Raw genomic sequence first — 20,214 nt, forward strand, 5'->3', positions numbered from 1 at the left:
AATAACTCGAATCGTTTTTATCATTCTAAACTTATCTATATTATTTATTCGGGTTATCTCAGTTATGTTTTATAGGCTGTGAAGTTATGTAAGATATTTTTATTTACTTATCGATTTCACGGCTGGGGTGTTATTATATGGGAAATAATAAAATATTTTTTAATTGAAGTTCTTTCAGTATAAAATAATATTTTATTACAAACTTAGAAATAATTTGATAAATGTTTGATAACGGATTTATAAATCATTTTTAATTTTATAAATATGAAATGTTATATTAATGTATTGATGTGAAATATCCGTTGACGATTATGGCCTTCATCTAATATATAAAATTCTCGTGTCACAGTTTTCGTTGCCATACTCCTCCGAAACGGCTTGACCGATTTTGATGAAATTTTTTGTGCTTATCCGGTATCTATGAGAATCGGGCAACATCTATTTTTCATCCTCCTAAATTATAAGAGTAAGGCAGAACAGAGTTTGCCGGGTGCAGCTAGTAGTATATTAACTTTTGTGTTACATGTGCGTTACCTATTAAGTATTATCTGAAAATTTGTATTGTCTCTAAACCAATTTCTTTTATTATATTAGTAATATATTTTAATTTGACGCTCAATATCACATAAATCTTACATTAATCGACAAGGGGAAAGGGTCAAAAACTTTGTGACGTCACATGTTAAGATTTAAAATATGTATGTACTATTGTGGGAGTCGAGCACGCTTCGGCACGAATTGGGCCAGCTCGCACCGGGGAAGTACCACACCCCCACAGAGAACCGGCGTGAAATAGTGGTATGCCACTGTGTTTCGTACGGCTAGTGGGGGAGCAGGAGGCCCGTTTCCTTTTCCTCACCCGTCCCAGTCCATTCCTACTTTCCAGTCGTTAATCCATTCCTTTTCCCTTAGTCCAAAAAAGCGGGCAGCGCATTCGCAGAGCGCATTCGCATTCGCATTTCGCCCTACCGTTGCGAATGTTCATGGGCGGTGGTGATCGCTTACCATCAGGCGAACCATCAGCTCAGTTGCCCGCTATAACATAAAAAAAATACTAGGTTCATAAGTTTGATAATAAAAACAAAATTATAGAGAAAAAAATAATTTAATTGGAATAAAAAAATCTCTAATATAAATACTTTATGAGCTTCATACATCTATGTATTACCACAGTACAAAGAGCAGCATACAGTGGTACAACTTTGTTTTCGTAGGCAAAGCCGATAACGTCTAGTCAACATCGCGGTTGAGACAACTTCATGATAGCCAATAATGCACTTATGATGAAAATAACATTAAAACGTGCGCGTAGCCCCTAAATAGTGTCCCGAGCTGCTAACATTATAGTGTATGCAGCTCGGGACACCCCCTTGCCCCGCACGATTGACACATCTAAACGTTTTCATTGAACGACTGTATGCTTTATTAGACTGTGGTATTACGTGCATATATTAGTACCAGTGATTTTAATTATTTCATTTCAATTAAATATTGCCAGATTATAAACTAAAACGATTCCTTACAACTTCCATCTAGAATTAACAACTTTGTAATTAGTAGAATAGCTAGGTAATTGCCAGTTAAAAATATATGCACGTCAATAATTCGAACTTAACTAAATAATTGGTCTTTACGCAAAGAAAAGTGTATAGCTGCTTATATACTAAAGAACAGATACAATTAATTGCTACAGAATAAATTAAGCAGAACAACCACAGATTATAAAACACAAGTGGGAAGGTTGGCTACAGATCAACTTAGATTCTTCCCATGACTTCAACTCGGTATGAAAAATTAAATAATGCATAAATTATATTTTATCTGTAACAGTATATAAAAACTTTATGATTCCTTTACGAAATTTGACATACTCATGTCTATGATACTTTGATAAGTTGTCTCTGCCTGTGGAATAACAACCTTGTGTATGGCAACATCTATAAAGTACGTCACAGTTAAAAATATGTAACACTCAGCAACTGTCTCTTTCCCTCATTAGGTAATTTGCCGTAAGAAAGAATGTGATGAACGTATTGAGTATGCCATTTTTATGGCTCTTGCACTTCTTAAAGTATTTTTACTTTTCACATTTAACCATAACGTAGTTTATAATGTTGGTTAATGTTTTTTATTATTTTTAAGCTATTATTCGTGTTATCATAATTAATACAACTAGTAAGCAACGCCGCAGTCAATACTAAATGACTTGGAACCCGTTTATACGACTTCGTTACGACTTTTTATCGCTGATGATTTTTCTTATTTTATCACACTAAATTATACATCGAAGGTGACTCCCTCTGTTACAATCTCAAGGGTCGGTCGTTGGATGGAATTGAATGAATTTTTATGGAGCGATGAATGATATTTATTTTGTGACGCAGGATAATTTTTGTCATAACATGGATGGTAAATACGTCATTATATTAGCTTTTCACGCATTTAAATTTAATTACAATTCTATTATGGGATTTAGATCTATTTAGGAGTTACAGAGACGAAGGATAGTATGAAAGCGCGTATTAAACCTCTTATCGTAAGCATAGCACCTCAATAAGGCATATTAAATAAACTATGACATGAATGACACGAAAGCAAGAAAACTAAGTTTTTGTTTGTAAACTATGAAAAAATAGATTTTACACATAATATTTTAATATAAACGCATTCAATTGAAACTACAAATAATAAACGTTCTAATCTCAATGATTTTTTCCCCATATACACATAAATTACACATAAATTATTCGACGATACGACATATCGTGTCGCGGTCGTATAAACGGGCGTTATAAATTCATTAGCGATTAAATTTATTTTAACGATAAATTAGAATGTCTTGCGGTGCACAGCCCTGTGGCCCTCTTCATCGTACTCCCGTTTAGAAACCCACATCTTTCTGAACGTGTCTAGCGACGCGAGAATCGAACCCCCGATCCAGGTTGAGTAGAGACGCTCTTGTGGTGCTGAGATCTGGAAGCGAGGAAGTCATTTAAAAATAATATAACAGTTAAACTAAGAAATGTAAATTTTTGACGTTTCCTTTCTCACCAGGTTGCCTGGCAGAGATGGCTGTGTAGCCACAAGGTTGCATTTTTGTACAATATTTTTGTGTTGAATTACTTTATATAATATTCACTTGTTTATTTTGTACAACATAGCATTACGAATAAATAAAACATAAATAGTCTCGGAACGTTCTAGAGCGATGTGTTATACAATCCTTGTACTTTAGAAGCAAGCTGTTTCTCCTAAATACAGGTTGCCCTGCAATCTAGCTAGGGAAACATCGGCTTTATATATGTCAACTTTAAAAATATATGTAAGACAAACCGTTTATATAAACTAAATTGTATTGCTATAAATTGTAAATTTTAAAAATGTCAAATAATTTATGTATGTATGAAAATAAAATGTATAATAAACAAAATAAACAATCCGGTTCGAAGGACCATGTTATAAGTAATCTATAAAGCTTGTGATAGTAAATTTTTTTGTCAAACATATATTATACAATTGTTTCTTTCCATATTCTCCCAGTTTAGTAGCACATAGCACAGTCTGTATAAGAAAAAAAAGGCATAGTACCCATGGTACCTCACCTATGATCCATTGAGGGTCTATATTATACAGATATTTCTCCCCTGTGTATCCAATACATACATTGCATTGCAGGATAGCAGTGGGTATACGGACAATTTAAATAAAAGTAGTTTTTATCCGTGCGCCACCACTGTCACGATTGGAACATTCTATAGAAACTCAATTATCAGGGAATGGCTAGATTTAATTTTTAATTTTAATTTGCAGAATCCCTTAGTTTCACTTACGGATATAGATTAAAGTAAATTAAAAAGATAATTAAGTTCTATTTCTGGTCCTCTGTAGTCTTTAGTAATCGTTATCTTCCATATCCTTAGACGTAATAATCCTTATCTATTTTTATTATTATCAGACAATCTTACTAGACCCTAACTATCCACCTATCTCGAAGTCTATTTTACACTGAACAGAATCTTACCCTAATCTTCATGTCCTTAGGTGCCAGACGCCTGATCTCCGCCAGCAGCCGGTCTCCGAAGCCGCGGAATAACGTTGAACCGCCGCTGAGCACTATGTTCTGGTACAGCACTTTGCGCAGGTCCATGTCGGACTTTTGGATTGCGAACATTAGCACTTCGTGGAGACCTTGAACGTTGTTTTTTTTTATTATTAATTTTATCGCTTTGCTTAGTAAAATAAAAATATGTGATAGGGCTAATTTCAAAGATTTCTTAATTATGAACTGACTTTAAAAAAAAACCAGAAAAAGGTTGTCAATTCGATTGTATGTTTTTGTGTTTGTTACCTCAGAACTTTTAAATGGGTGATTCGATTTTGATCTTTATTTATTTCCACTCAGTTTAAAGTGTATTTTACAAGGCTTGTATGTGTTAGTTGCAAGTGTGAGTTGTAAGTGTGAGTTGTAAGTGTGAGTAGTAAGTGTGAGTTGTAAGCGCAAGTTGTAAGTTTAAGTTGTTAGTGTACGTTGCAAGTGACTGTACCTTCACATTCTTCACCTATGAGGTCTGGTCTGAATAACACTTCTGGTGCACGGAACCTCGCTGGGCCAATCTGTATGACATTAAAATTAGAATGAAGATTTTTAAAGGTAGAAAACCTTTTGAGTAAAAAAAGATAAATACATTTGTTAAACTATGAAATTACTAGCTGCGCCCCGCGGTTTCACCTGCGTAAGTCCGAATCCCGTAGTAATATCGGGATAAAAAGTTGCCTATATGTTATTCCAGTTATCCAGCTATCTAAATTTCATTGCAATCAGTTCAGTAGTTTTTGCGTGAAAGAGCAACAAACACACACACACACATCTTTACAAACTTTCGCATTTATAATATTAGTAGGAAGTAGGATAGTAGGATTTTTATATGTTAATTTTAATCTATATTAGTTTTAATATTTTTTAATTAATATTAGTCTTTCCATTGGTTTTTATTTTAGTTTTTTTTATGTGGCAATAAAGCTTATTTTATTTCTTTCTTCTTCCTTTCATATACGAAGATTGGATATTGTTTTAGAGACATATCTCAATAGTATTCACATACACACATTCAGGCACTATTGCCAGCAATTGGGCAGCTTGTTGTCAGCAGCTCGGCCACATGGTTCCATCGACTCAGCAACATGTCGATTCAACTTTGCTGCGAAACGACCATGAAAGTCATAAACCTCACCTCCAATTGTGTACCATCGGGTAAGGTGTAGTGCGCCCGTTCCGAATCCAGGGTCTCCTCTTTAAGGGGGTTCGGAGACAGGTAGCAGGCTCGTTCCTTGATGGCCTTCACGATCTCCAGTTCCGCTGACGTCCGGAGGTTTACGCCCTCTTTGCGGAGCAGCAGCCTGAAGGAATATCATTGTTTAAATTGAATATGATGCTAAATCTTTATATATTACTAGCTTTCCACCCGCGGCTTCGCCTGCGTGGAATTCGGTTATATCGGCGACATGGTAAGGAGTAGCCTATAGGTTTTCCCAAGGTCTGGACTATTTGTCAAAATTGGTTAAGTACACCTAAACGTGTGAAAGAATCTTACATGATTTTATGTTTGACAATAAGGAACTTCCATACAAACTTTCATCCCCTATTTCAACCCCATCCTCACTTTTACTCGGGTGAAACCGCGGGAATATTGGGATAAAAAGTTGGCTATAAATTATACCAGTTCCAGCTATCTACGTACCAAGTTTCATTGCAATCGGTACACACATCCTTACGAACTTTCGCATTTATAATATTAAGTAGGAAGTAGGATTCCATTGCACTCACCTCAAATACCTAGTGACGTCACGGCCGGCCACATCCACCCGCATAATGCTATGCGGCATCGCGAACCCCTCGTAAATCGGAACGGAGTGGGTGACACCGTCCCCGGAGTCGAGCACCACGCCCGTGGTGCGGCCCGTGGCGTATCTGCGAAAATTATTATATTTTCTTATATAGAAAAATTCTCTTGTCACAATGACAGATACCTCCGAAACGGCTGGACAGATTCACATGAAATTTTGTGTGTATCGGGCATGTCTGAGAGTTGGCCAACCTCTATTTTTCATACCCCTAAACGATAAGAGTAAGACAGAACAGCGTTTGCCGGGTCAGCTAGTAAGCTATATACATACACATTATAATGTAACGGTTGTATATATATATATATATATATTAAATTCGGAATATCGCATACATTTAAAATAAGTCTTCATTTATGCTACACCTTGTGTAGGTAACTTCTCAACTGATACCCAAATAAGAATGGAGTTCAACTGCATTATTTATATGGCTTTCTTCTTGAGCTGATAACCGATGAACATGCCTTCTTTTCTCATTTATATAATGTCCTATACATTGTTATTTGGAGATTTAACTATTTGTAGTGTTACCCCCCCATACTTAAGGCATGTTGGTGACATTTTTTGTATATAACAATTATTTAAATTACGTCTTGAACTTAAAATTCATATCCCCATAAACGATAATAAACAACATTAAGCACAAACTCATCCACAACACCACTGCTCGAAACGGTTAAGGAAACCATCGAAATCGGCATGTCCGAGAATCAAAAGTTCAATGACATGTAATATCTGCTAAGCCGCACTTGGCCAGCGAGGCAGATTATGGCTCATACCCTCATACGTAGCCTGTGTCCCAGCAGTGGGAACAAATATGAGCTGATGTTAAAGCACAAACACTCACAAGCTGAGCACAGCCTGCATGGACAGAAACAGAGCCGGCACATTGAATGTCTCGAAGAAAACCTCCGCAGCCTTCTCCCTGTTCCTGCGTGGGTTCAGCGGTGCCTCCGTGAGTAGAACCGGGTGCTCCTCCGAGAATGTGGACAGTTGATCCTGGAATTATCAAAAAATAAATTTAAAAAAAAAACGCTGGAGACAATTTCACAACTTCAAATATAATTACTAGATATGTTTGGTTAGTCTAGTTCTGTTCTGTTTGTCTGACAGTTTGAATGTATGAAAAAAAAGAACAAGACAGTCAGAGACGAATTGAGAGACTGTCTTCATTTTGATAAAGTCAGATAGACTTACTTAACATATGATAAATTTTTATTTCACACATCATTTATTAACACTTTTCAACTGACTTCAAAAAAGGAGGAGGTAATCAATTAAACTGTATTTGTTTTGTGTTTGGTACCTCATAGATCTTTTCTGGGTGAACCAAAATTTTTTTGATCCTGCCACATATCTATATGTTTTTCAGTGAGCTGTTATTTTAATACTAGCTGCGCCCTGCGGTTTCACCCACGGTAGCCTTTATATTATGCCAGTTGTCCAGCTATCTACGTACCAAATTTCATTGCAATCGGTTCAGTAGGTTTTGCGTGAAAGAGCGACAAACACACACATCCTTACAAACTTTCGCATTTATAATATTAGTAGGAAGTAGGATAGTAGGATTATAGTAGTAGGAAGGATTACCAATGGGCCACTCCAAATGTTTTAAATGGTGTAGATTATTAAATTAAAATTCAATTAGTAGTTATGAAAAAAAAATATTCACCTTGCTGTAAATATAATTCCACACCCGTTCCATATCATTCCAGTCCGTGACAATACCATGTTCCATGGGGTATTTGATGCTCAGCAGACCCCTGTGCTCTTCGGCCCGCGGTCCAACAAACAATTCCCCTTCTAGGGCTCCGGCCATCACACGAATGTGTTTCGGACGGCCGATACTGTAAATAATTAATGGAACTATTAAATTTAGAATTTAAACTTTTTCCTTATTTTTATTGTAAGTTTGTTTGTTTAAGGTACCTATTTCAAAAAATTCCTGCACTGTTGGATATGATATACTAAGGCTATGCTATGTGCTATATGTACTTATATATATACAAGCAAACCCAGGGCAGAAGTAAAAGAAGTAAAATTTAACCACTATAAAGTCAACAGCGGTGCCACCTAGAGGTTTTAAAAAGATAAATCTCTCAGAAACAAAATCAATAAAAGATTGTCAAAAAATATCTACCCAATATTTATACTTTAAACAGGACTGATTATAGGGAGCACCGGAATCATGGGAGTCTACTGAAAACTTCTTTCATAATCAATTTTTCTGGTACTATAAAAATAATTAAATTGTATTTTATGTAATAACCATTCAGTGGTTACAGGTAGTCAGTGGTCTGACATAGCAGTTTATTAGAGAAAGCTCTGTTGACCCAATAGTTTTCGAGTTTCTTTGCATGCAAAAAAATAAATCCTATAATAGAATAGACGAAAAAACTAATTTAAGATATTGCAGAACTGGTTTAACTTACTAATTTGGGAATCTACATTTTGGTATTTGATCGCCAGCGAATCCTGCCTTTATTACTCCGGATCCCTGAAATAAATATTGAATTCGTTATTCCTAAAGGATTCTTGTTATGACTCATCTTTGTTAAAATTTCCGAAACAAATTGTTAAAATCGAGCGCCATGTTTAAAACAATTCTTTTTATGAAGGAAACAATTTTTTTATATTTTTGTATAACACAAAATACTGTGCAGTAAGTAAAAACTGAGGTGTGCCAATACGGCATAAAAATAATAAATAAAACAGACACTTTACATTATCTATAACGACAGGTTGGTTAACTATAACATCGTTCAACTCCATTTTCACTGTTAGGACAAATATATATTATTAGGATCAGTAAATTTTGTTGGAAGCCTAAAAATTTTAATCACACATTCATTCGGTGTATTGAAAAATGACATCACAATTGACGTATTGCCATTTTGAATAAATTAGCCCAAATGTCTTTGAACATTGCTGTAATAAAAAATATATTATATTTGAATGTTCAATATTTAAATTATTTTCATATTACCGTACGTTACTTTCTATATTTGTAATCATTTTTTCCTTCATAATTTTTCTTTAGAACAACCAAAAGTCCCAACGCGTAATTTTCAATAAAATTTGTATTAACACAAATATTATAAAGATAACTTGTAACATTAATGTAATAAGAGCACTGGCAATATTAAAAAAAGAACAATCTGACGTCTCCGAATGCCGACAGACCCGACTGTCTTCAATGTCAATGTTTTTCTTGCTTGCTACATAATTTTGTTTGTTGCTATTTGCCATTGTTGCTTATTTTTTGAATGAAACTTATAGATAAGCAACGGTTAAAGTATGTATTCATTATTAAAAGTGGTTTTTCTGCTTGTAACGATGACCGTTGCTCATAATTCTGAAGATTTCTGCAACATTGATAACAAATCCTGTGGGCCGGATATTTCAAATGATAAATACGTATTTTACGATGTGAATCCTCCTGAAGGGTTTAATTTAAGACGCGATGTTTACATGAGATTCGCTATAATGTTAGCAGAAGCTCATAAAGTCGGTAAAAATGATAATTGGAGATTAGTTCTGCCGCCTTGGAAGAATTTGTATCATTGGAAAACGAAGTCGTCAAGAAGCCCTGCAGTACCATGGGGACACTTCTTTAATATTAATTCTCTCAAATCCTTCGCTCCAGTTGTCGAATTACACGAAGTATTTGATAAAACGGAAGGAAAATCATTGAAAATCGATCGTGTTTACGTTTTACAGAATTTCGCGGATGCATTTGAAAACGGTGATTTTACTGATAAATGGGAAATAAGTAGAGGTTGTTCATATGGGGGATTTTGGGGCTATAACAATGTTACATCTAACGTGATCGAATGTGTGAATTTTCAAGGGAAAATTTCAAAATTATGGGAGTTAATCGCATTACATCCATCCGACAGATATGTTATGTTCGCACACGCCGAGATACCCCTACACGACACCTATGGAACTAAAACGTTCTGGGATTGTAGACGAAGCATGAAATTTAACGAAAACCTTGTAACAAGAGCTGAAGATTTCATATCAAAGTACTTAAACTGTGATACAAAGATATGCAATAATTATGCAAGCGTTCACTGGAGACGGCAGGATTTTGCGCGATATCGCAAGAATGATGTCCCGTCTATCAAAGGAACAGCGAAACAGATACACAAGCAAATAAAACAATTCAATTCATACATAAATACAGTTTTTATAGCTACAGATGCAGATATGACTTCATTGCGGCAGTTAGAACTTGAGCTGACTCAATTGGGATATCTTGTATACTATTTTAAACCATCTACAGCTGATCTAGACAAGTATAAAGATGGTGGTATAGCTATAATCGATCAAATAATCTGTTCACATGCAGCATACTTCATCGGAACACATGAGAGCACTTTCACATTTAGAATACAAGAGGAGAGGGAGATTTTGGGACACGAAAGTAGGACAACTTTTAATAGACTGTGTCCAGATAAGGGACGGTGTGAGAAACCTTCTAAATGGACAATTGTTCATTGAATCAGTCGCTTTTAACTTAAGTTAATGTAATGTATTGTATTAAAATACTCATGTGCCATATTATATTAATAAGCCAAAGCTTAATTAAGTTAATAATACAGATTCAATGACTTCTATTTTTTATTATGTTATCTGTGCCTTGTTATGTATATTTTGTAATAAATGTATCTGCATCCTACTATCCTACTATCCTACTACAATATTATAAATGCGAAAGTTTGTATGGATGTGTGTGTGTTTGTTACTCTTTCACGCAAAAACTACTGAACCGGTTGAAATGAAATTTGGCACGTAGATAGCTGGACAACTGGAATAACATATAGGCAACTTTTTATCCCGATATTCCTACGGGATACGAACTTGCGCGGGTGAAATCGCGGGGCGAAGCTAGTTATTTAAAAATAAGTGCTATGATGTATAATTTATTCATACAAACTAATATTTTATAGGATTAATTTTGATTTTTACGACGTAAAAAGAAGTGTGCTGTGTGTTATAAATTTGACGTCGATATCTGTTTATTTGTGTACATGACATCACAATACCATAAATAGACACACAGTAATGCTCGCAAACGGATGGCACGATTTTGATGCGTTTTTTTAATTTAAAAAATTTGCGGGGGAATTAAGCTATGATTATTCAATAAAAACAGGTTAATTTGGGCTCTGGGCAGTTTCAACAGGACATGTTAGGCAGGGTTTTAAATTTCAATTTAGTTGTATTTGTCCGTCTGTTTTATGTTGTATACTTTATATATAAACTCTAAGGCGAACTACTATAATTTTAAAGCTTTAAACCTATATCTTTATTTGTAAGCAACGATAATATTTTTAAATTCCGAATCAATCCGAGCGAGGAGGGGACAAACAACGAGTCTGTTACTACAGTTTCATGGTGAAGAGAAGTAAAAAAAAGCCTCACTTTGTTTTCGGTTATCGCTACGATAACATCGCTCTGATATTTTTTTGTAAATTACGTTGTTGCTCTACTGTTAAATTATTTGATTGTTTCGTGTATCTGTCCATTAGTTCATAAATTTGGCTTTATTGTCAAAATTTCGGATATCAAATGAGTTTTAAAATTTAATACTTTGTTGGATGAATAATTGTCATTGTTAAGATGCAGATGTCGCTTTTCATAACTTTGCAATACTCGTTTGGTTATCAAATTCTGCGCACTCGTACGGATTGTGCTGTGCTCGAACGTCAATTATTCAACGTTCGACCCAACTACCCTTACTTTGTTAATAGTCTTTGTGACTGGCTGCGATTAGTTATCAATTCATATATCAATTAGGCAGTTATGTAGAATTGCAGTACATTCTTATTACGATTAAACTAATATTCAACTCACCCCCTCTTTTTACGTCTTACAATATAGATACGTGTATAGTCTATGATAATAGGTATGTACAAACGTAATATACTAAATACTATGTTCACATTCTTTTTCATTTATTCATATCGGTTGTCGTTTCGAGTCTGGGATATCGAAAACCTGCAATGCGATACTTCTGCTTGCTTCGTTCACTAGGTACGCAGTATAAATGTTTATCTGTGTTCATATTGCTACATTACTTACTCTGTGATATGGACACCGGAATTTTGACAGCTTTAACTAACAATAATTCATAATTGACAGAAACCGTTTGTTAGCGAAAATATAATAACTATGTCCACACAATATTTAAATTATAATATCGTTGTTGTGATGTAAAGATTAAATAGTTTACACGATAAAAGTGTGTTATACACTCTAAATTGCTGTGGTCTACATTAAAATTTTAATACATTATCTAACCTTTCGTATATCTCAGAATTAATCATGTACAATAATTACAAAGTAAGTTTTGTATTATTTATCAATTATCAATACATACGTATCATGTACGAAAATATATAATTTTCATGTAAGTTTCTTTATTGCTTTATGGCGTTCTAGACGTAACATTTTGTTAATTTTTGTATTTTATTTAAGGATGGTTATAGGACAGCTCAGATGAACCCAATGGTGTTTAGAAATTATTTCTACAATAAGAAGAAACGTATATCACATCATGTCACATCAGGTATTGTTGTTAATAAACTTATCTATATTTCGATGATTTTTTTTATCTCAAATAGCCGCTCGTCATGGCTTCATCCCTGTGAGTTTACTTAACAACCTTTCCTGTGCCTTAAGGAGTAACAAAAATAAACATTAACCAATATGGTTGAGCCATTTTCGAATGTTACACTTAGCAACACATTTGGTAATCACCATGTGTTCGTCGATTTTTAATTTACATAGATCAGAGAAAATTTGTCGAGTTCAATTTGGGCTTGTGTCAAAGAGGGTTCTGTACAAATAAACTAATCTATAACTGACAACTGTATACAAATTGGTCACTTGTGTGACATCTGCTGTGCGTTGACAATTATTAATTAGCTTATAATTTTCACTAGACGCTCATCCCGGTTCTGCATGGATATCAAGATACCTGTTTTATCCCAAGGGTGCATATAATCGGAATAAATAGTATCCTATCACCTAATTTGGCTCATACCCTGTCTGTATAAGAAATTTCTTCAAAATCCTTTCAGTAGTTTCAACGTGATTGATAAGCAAACATCCAGACAAACAAACTTTCGCATATATGATATTATAGTGATTACATAGAATAAATCCATTCTGAAAATGTAATAGTCAATTTGATTGTTATGGAAATATCTCGTGTACCCAGTTAAAACACTCGTAAAAAGCATAAAAACTCAGCAATATTTGAAATAATTAAATTACAGTCAAAACTGTTAACAACAACACCATTTAGAATAACACATTGGTTAAAATGACTAAAAAAGAGAGTGAATAGGCTCTATCTAGACAGGCATGCACTTACTTAGACTGCAACACTGCTTACCACCAGGTGGGTTGCAGTCAAATGCCTATCACATGTAAAAAAAAAAAAAAAAAGAAAAAAAAAACTGTCGTCTCGGCTAAATTATCAATATAACAACAAAATCGGCTGTAAAGACAATCAGTTTTTATGACTAAATACGAGTTCCTTTAATGTTTTTATAACAGACTAGCTGCGGCCCGCGGTTTCACCCGCATAAGTCCGTATCCCATAGGAATATCGGGATAAAAAATTGCCTATAATATGTTATTCCAGAATATCGGGATATTTCCTATATGTTATTTAAGTTGTCAAGCTGTCTACATACCAAATTTAATTGGAATCGGTTCAGTAGTTTTTGTGTAACGACCAACAAACACACATCCTTACAAACTTTTGCATTTATAATATTAGTAGGATAGTAGGATTTTATCTGTTTCTATGTAATACCATAATGTAATTTATGACACGATTCTACATAATGGCAAACAAATATACAAATGGGTGGGTGGTGATATTAATTCTATTTTTGGTTTACAGATATTGGTGCACCTGGCAATCCAGTAAGTATCTTATTTCTTAATATTTTATATACTACTAGCTGCACCCGGCAAACGCTGTTCTGCCTTACTCTTATCATTTAGGGGTATGAAAAATAGATGTTGGCCGATTCTCATAGATACCGGATAAGCACAAAAAATTTCATCAAAATCGGTCTAGCCTTTTCGGAGGAGTATGGCAACGAAAACTGTGACACGAGAATTTTATATATTAGACTAGCTGCGCCCCGCGGTTTCACCCGCGTAAGTCCGTATCCCGTAGGAATATCGGGATAAAAAATAGATGTTGGCCGATTCTCAGACCTACCCAATATGCTTACCAAATTTCAGAGGAATCGGTCCAGCCGTTTCGGAGGAGTATGGCAACGAAAACTGTGACACGAGAATTTTATGTATTAGATATATCACTTATATGAACTTTTTATCCCGATATTCTTACGGGATACGGACTTACGCGGGTGAAACCGGATATAAAATGATTAATTTTGATAAGTATTTTTTTGTTACTTTTATTAATTTTTGTTTAAAATATATTTCTTTTAGATAAACAACTCTTCCACAACTGATGCGAAGGAGAAAAAGCGTTCATTTGGTAAGTGTTGATTAGTTGTTAAACTACCCCCCTGCCCGCGGCTTTGTCCTAGTAGTCGTAGATAATTCCCGTGTGAACGGGAAGCTTGACTGTTTATTGTTTTATTGCTAAACTTTATTTAGTGGGATTTTTATGGGATTTATACACCGCTGTAAAATATAGGCCATGTCACTCTCTAGCCTCTTAACTGTTGTCAAACACAAAAATCATATATACACTAATATTATAAAGCTGAAGAGTTTGTTTGTTTGTTTGAACGCACTAAACTCAGGAGCTGCTGGTCCGATATGAAAAATTATTTGTGTTAGATAGCCCATTTAATGAGGAAGGCAATAGGCTATATATGTACCACGGGCGAAACCGGGTAGACTGGCTCATGACATTCGCGAGACGCTTCTTAACGTGCCTTTAAGACTCCCATGGTCTGCAAGAATGCGACTGTTAATTATGTTACGAAGGTTAAATCATTATCTAAGAAAAATGTCCAGTTCGTTTGTGTACGCCTTACGTCAAATGACCTATTACTTGTTTTTTTTTTTATATAAATCCCCAAAAAGTCGCGAAAAACCATTTTTTCAACAGGCTTCAAAAATGGAGTAGGGTTTTTTTTTTGTTTTATCCTTATTCTAAAGTAAATTTAAAGTTCCACAAAATAAGTGTACCTTAAATACCTTATATAAAAGCTTTATCCGCCCAAAACTATGCAAAAAAAAAAAAAACAACAAAAACGCGGGTAGTGTACATATTTACATGATGATGATATTCAACTGTCATTCGTATTCCAATTTCGAACGCTATTTTTATTGTAATTATCGTGTTTTAAATTTAGTATTAACCGATTGAGTTAATGAAATTCCATTTTTAAATTTAAACATTCGAACTGATAGTGAATAGATTCGAAAAAAATACATCGCATTATTTTTCCCCTAAAAATGGATACAGCTAGTGGTTCAAGTAGTATTGGTGAGTTAATTTGAAGTGTTTTTTTTTACGAACACTATCATGTTATTCATTTAAATATAAATTACGTTTTTAAATGTGACATGTAAATGGTTTTTTCGTCAGTTAACGCTTAGTCATGCTGTGTTTCTGATGATTATCAAGAATTGTTTTTTTTTTTAATTGAATAGATGCGTTATGTTTCACGTATGTCTCGTAATTGCCAATGAAATTAATATAATTATATCAAACAACACAAAACTGTTCCTAATTTTTGGAGCGTATTAAAAAAAAAAAAACAAAAATGACGTGCTTCTTAAAGTGCGTTCATTTTTTATTGTATAGATAGATGGATGATAGATTTTTTAATGAATAGAATGGATGGATTTTTCTCTTGGTCATAAAGATTATTAGCCATTTATAACTCGAGAACTGCTGAACGGATTGTAATGATTTTAGATTAGTTCGATTTGTCTACGTATGGATAAGAATAATAACATTAAATAATTAATAAATCAAAATAGTATAGTAGCTACATGGATTTTTTCACAGAAAGCGAAGGACCACCCATGAAGAGATCAGCTCTCATCCACCTTGATGCTGGTTTCACTTGGAACCTACAGGTATAAAATTAATTATATATTCTTAACTATTCGTTTCCAAAAATGTATTAGTTTTTAATATAATTTAGTTATTGTTTTGTGCCATCGCATACACGTTAAACACTCCTTTACTAAAGGTTGCCTGGAAGAAATTGCTCTTGAGCAATAAGGCCGCCTTTTAGTACATATGTTCCGATGTATTATTAGATACGTACTATGTAATATATCGATCGCCTCCTCGGTACAGTGGTTAACGCGTGCGCTTAGAACCGAGAGGTCTTGGGTTCGATTCCCGTTGGGGACGCTAAAAAAAAATGTTTCGGTCTGGCAAGACACAGAAGGCTGATCACTTACGTGTCCATAAAGAAAAACGATCAGTGAAACGGATGTATATCATCGGCCCCATACCCCAGTAGGGGACACGGGACTTCACTTTTATGTAATATATAAATATTGATATAATTTATTGTTTTTTTGTTTTGTCATTCTTCGGTAAATATGTACTATAAAGAATAATGAAAATAAAGTAAATAAATCGTATTGACGTTACTAAAGACATTGGGCCAAATAAAGTAGTAGTGTACATATGGATTATGGCGGCTGTAAGAGATTTAAGAGATTCTCTTTATTCGAACCGCAAGGGACTGGAACATGCCTCCCGAGTCTGTGTTCTCTGACGGGTGTAATCTGGGGATCTTTAAAGGTAGAGTGAGATACCTTCTAGGTAAGCGCTGTGTGCGATTCACACACGATAGAAGTGAAACTTCAGTAAATCGACAAAAGAATGAGATGAATATATATAAATATAAAATAGTGTGTATATTTCTGTCTCATTCTTTGCCGGCTTCATTCTACACATTTTTGTATTTGTGTCTCTTACCTTTCGTTCTTTCCGTTGCATCAGGTTTGAAATCACAACGTTTCTATAGAAATTTCACTCCAAAAAAAACTGCGCTTATCAGCAGGCGAGATGGTAGTCAAGCGCTTCCCTATCACACACTAAAAAAAAGGGCCAATGCAGAATGACCAATTCACCATAATGTAAATAGGGTGATTTACAATTCACCATTATGGCCCAACATGCTGGCCCAATACCTTGGTCCAATGTTCACAGCCTTGGGAACAGTGGATAATATTAGTATGTATGCAGGCGTTAACGCGGGCAGCCGCTGCGGTGGCGCAGGGCGGCAAGTCGCCGGTCTCCGCCCTCAACGAGCTGGGGGTGAGGGTGGTGTATAATCTGCTCGACCATAGGGGGCCGGCGCATTGTCCCAATTTCACGGTCGCGGTTACGGTGAGTGATCCTGCTTCCTATATTTTCACATTCTCTTCTAAATTATACTCATAAAAATTAAAGCTAAACTAGTTAAACTCAATTAATTGGCACATAAAATGTTAATTAAATTCGACGCTTTCACCTATAATGTAACATTCTTATTAAAAAATAATGATAATTACACTTATACATTCTTATGACTCAGGTCAAAAAAGACATATCAAAGTGTACCTATCCTACTATCTTACTATCCTACTATTCTCTCCTATCCTATCCTACTAATCCTACTTATAATTTAAATCCTATCCTACTATCCTACTTCCTATATCCTATTCTATAATCCTATATTCTTCCTATCCTACTTTTTATCCTATTTCCTACTAATATTATAAATGCGAATGTTTGTACGGTTGTGTGTATGTTTATTACTATTTCACGCAAAACTGCTGAACCGATTGCAATTAAATTTGGTACGTAGACAGCTGGACAACTGGAATAACATATAGGCAACTTTTTACCCCGATATTCCTACGGGATACGGACTTACGTGGGTTAAACCGCGGGGCGCAGCTAGTAAAGGATAAAACAATGTGTTTTATTTAATACCTAATTAAAATTAAAGTGCGTCATAAAGTCCAACATAGTATGTGTGTACCTAAATATAGTTTAAAAAGAGAGAAGAGTTTGAGATTATGTTAGCGATTGAGTTTGAGTTTGAGTTTGAGTTTGAGTTTGCATCTTCAGGTAGCAGACATGACGTTCGAAGGGCACGGAAGTAGCAAGAGGGACGCGAGGGCGAACGCCGCGAGGGCTTGCCTCAACGCTTTACTCATTAAAGTGGGGCAAACGCCCTTGCCTGTTAAAATCAACATAGATTTCAGTGAGTATAATATGACGTCATCACTACGTAGTATAAAACAAAGTCGCTTTCTCTGTCCCTATGTCCCTATGTATGCTTAAATCTTTAAAACTACGCAACGGATTTTGATGGGGTTTTTTTTTTAATTTTTTTAATTTTTTTTATTTATTATCAGAACAAGAAAAAAATTAACAAGTTAAATGTTGTGTCTTAACTAAGGAAAAACCACAATGGTTTAAAGTAATGTGCGTATACAAGTAAATTTACAATAGTACAATTCCGTTTATTACTGTCTAATTAAGTAGATAAGTAGTTTAAACATACCAAAACAATACATTCAAATTTTTATCCATATCCATATACAATTACTATAGCTTGGTTAAGTAGTAATGTTTAAGTTTAATTAATAGGGTGATTCAAGAGGAAGGTCTATATGTATAAGTAAATCTATTAATCTACTCCGAATAACGCGTGCAAAGCCGCGGGCTAATAGTATGTAACATGAAACAGAAAGGGTATGAGCCGACTTGGGTGATAGGATAGTTTTTATCCCGATTAAATGCCCCCTTGGGAAAGCCTTCCTCAATAAATAGGCTATATAACACTGAACGAATTTTTCAAATCGGACCAGTAGTTCCTGAGATTAGTGCCTTGAAGCAAACAAACAAACAAACTCTTCAGCTTTATTATATTAGTGTAGATTATTTATTTACACACCGTCGAATCTGAAGCCACAAGATGCCATGTTATTCACACCATCCGATATTAAACTATCATATTTATCACAGCATCCGATCTTTAACTACCATAAGATGTCATCATATCCACAGCTTCCTTTAATCACTATAACATGTCTGCTTATCCACAGCATCCGATTTCCAATGCATCACCGGTAGGAAGCCAACGGAGCAAGAGAAACCGGAGAAACCGGAGAAACCGGAGAAACCGGAGAAAACGGTCGAGAAGCCAACTTTACCCCTGGAAATCGGTGAGTGTTAGCCTTCACTAACTGTTTCACGTGGCTTTGTTTGCTTTATCATGTAATGCACACCACATTAAATGAACATCGATAGGCTAGATGCTGTTTTGGGTCGTCGAGCTTTGTGTCTAGTTTCATCGAAATCGTTTTATCCGTTTTGTCCTGATGTTCAAACTCGCAATGGTCACAAACTTTCACAATTTATAAGAGCTAACTTTCCCGTATTAAACCGTTCTTATGTTCTTTCGCCGGTCGAAAGCTATCCCCGTTACCGAATTTTATCCAACTCGGTTCAGCGGCTTAGGCGTCAAGATGAGACAGATAGTTATCATATTAGTAAGGATAGTAGCGATTAACTGGCCCGCGCGCCGTTCGCTTTTTGATGTGAAACATCTATAGCCGCACGTAAAACCGATTTCTGGCGTGGCGACGCATGCCGTGACGACGCGTCGCCACACTATATGAACTAACTAATTAGTTTGAAATTAAATCGTAAATTTTTGTATTTAATGAAAATAAATATTTATTCAATAAATAGTCATCGTTATATGGAAAAAATCGTAATATTTTATCATTATGACATATTTAGCTCCTATCACATTATGTTCTTTTCTGTATATGACATTTACAAAATAATGTCGATGTTTCACATCTGCCAGGCGTCCCGTAACGGCTCACATTTTTTTTTAAGATACACAGTCCACGGGGTTTTTGAAGCAGTTTATAGCAGTCAATTCTCGTTGTGTGTGGTGGGATGTTGTTGATGATGTTGATGATGATGATGGTGATGATGATGATGATGATGATGATGATGATGATGATGATGATGATGGATGGATGGATCTCTTCCAGGCCCCGTGCAGCCGTCCCTCTTCAGCCCAAAGCCGTGTGTGCCGTCCCACAAGAGTCCCATAAACAAGCTGTACGAAACGTATCCATCCATAGAGTTCGCGACAACGTATGGTGATGGTTCCGCCCTGGATGTTGATCCAAGTAAGTGTGTTATGTCCCATTGTATGATTAGATCTTTAAAACTGCGCAACAGATTTTGATGGTGGTTGTTTTTGAATAGATAGAGTGATTCGGGAGGAAGGTTCGTATGTATAATAACATCTATTAAAC

At 35.2% G+C, this 20,214-nt stretch overlaps 3 protein-coding genes across 3 annotated transcripts in view; 2 read left to right on the forward strand and 1 right to left on the reverse strand.

Annotated features, from left to right (window-relative positions):
• Window positions 1-1,101: 1,101 nt before the first annotated feature.
• Window positions 1,102-8,782, reverse strand: LOC119838980 (alpha-centractin). Its single transcript, XM_038365139.1, has 9 exons — window positions 8,626-8,782; window positions 8,334-8,398; window positions 7,574-7,748; window positions 6,749-6,900; window positions 5,825-5,968; window positions 5,232-5,397; window positions 4,545-4,614; window positions 4,022-4,188; window positions 1,102-2,973 (listed from the first exon to the last, which is right to left on the reverse strand). Exons 1-9 carry the CDS (start codon window positions 8,671-8,673, stop codon window positions 2,830-2,832), a joined length of 1,131 nt encoding a protein of 376 aa, XP_038221067.1. The 5' UTR covers window positions 8,674-8,782; the 3' UTR covers window positions 1,102-2,829.
• A 308-nt stretch (window positions 8,783-9,090) lies between these two features.
• Window positions 9,091-10,517, forward strand: LOC119838979 (GDP-fucose protein O-fucosyltransferase 2). The gene has a single exon (XM_038365137.1). The coding sequence runs from the start codon at window positions 9,199-9,201 to the stop codon at window positions 10,405-10,407; it is 1,209 nt and encodes a 402-aa protein (XP_038221065.1). The 5' UTR covers window positions 9,091-9,198; the 3' UTR covers window positions 10,408-10,517.
• A 1,537-nt stretch (window positions 10,518-12,054) lies between these two features.
• The window catches only part of LOC119838866 (double-stranded RNA-specific editase 1), a 38,870-nt gene continuing 30,710 nt past the window's right edge, over window positions 12,055-20,214 (forward strand). The window contains exons 1-9 of the mRNA XM_038365007.1: window positions 12,055-12,252; window positions 12,388-12,478; window positions 13,826-13,848; window positions 14,389-14,437; window positions 15,929-15,999; window positions 17,129-17,272; window positions 17,999-18,134; window positions 18,982-19,101; window positions 19,945-20,085. Coding sequence (XP_038220935.1) covers window positions 12,235-12,252; window positions 12,388-12,478; window positions 13,826-13,848; window positions 14,389-14,437; window positions 15,929-15,999; window positions 17,129-17,272; window positions 17,999-18,134; window positions 18,982-19,101; window positions 19,945-20,085 — 793 coding nt within the window. The 5' untranslated portion in view covers window positions 12,055-12,234. The remainder of the gene's footprint in view (window positions 12,253-12,387; window positions 12,479-13,825; window positions 13,849-14,388; window positions 14,438-15,928; window positions 16,000-17,128; window positions 17,273-17,998; window positions 18,135-18,981; window positions 19,102-19,944; window positions 20,086-20,214) is intronic.

The sequence above is a fragment of the Zerene cesonia genome, unplaced genomic scaffold, assembly GCF_012273895.1.
Source record: "Zerene cesonia ecotype Mississippi unplaced genomic scaffold, Zerene_cesonia_1.1 Zces_u006, whole genome shotgun sequence".
Lineage (NCBI taxonomy): Eukaryota > Metazoa > Arthropoda > Insecta > Lepidoptera > Pieridae > Zerene > Zerene cesonia.

What these genes read in the sequence shown, in the direction of transcription:
- LOC119838979 (XM_038365137.1), top strand. Translation starts at nt 9,199, where the DNA reads ATGTATTCATTATTAAAAGTGGTTTTTCTGCTTGTAACGATGACCGTT.
- LOC119838980 (XM_038365139.1), bottom strand. Translation starts at nt 8,673, where the DNA reads ATGGAGTTGAACGATGTTATAGTTAACCAACCTGTCGTTATAGATAAT. An exon ending in AAATGTAGATTCCCAAATTA is followed by an intron (nt 7,749 to 8,333) that starts GTAAGTTAAACC and finishes AATTATTTACAG; the next exon opens with TATCGGCCGTCCGAAACACA. An exon ending in GACGTCACTAGGTATTTGAG is followed by an intron (nt 5,398 to 5,824) that starts GTGAGTGCAATG and finishes ATATTCCTTCAG; the next exon opens with GCTGCTGCTCCGCAAAGAGG.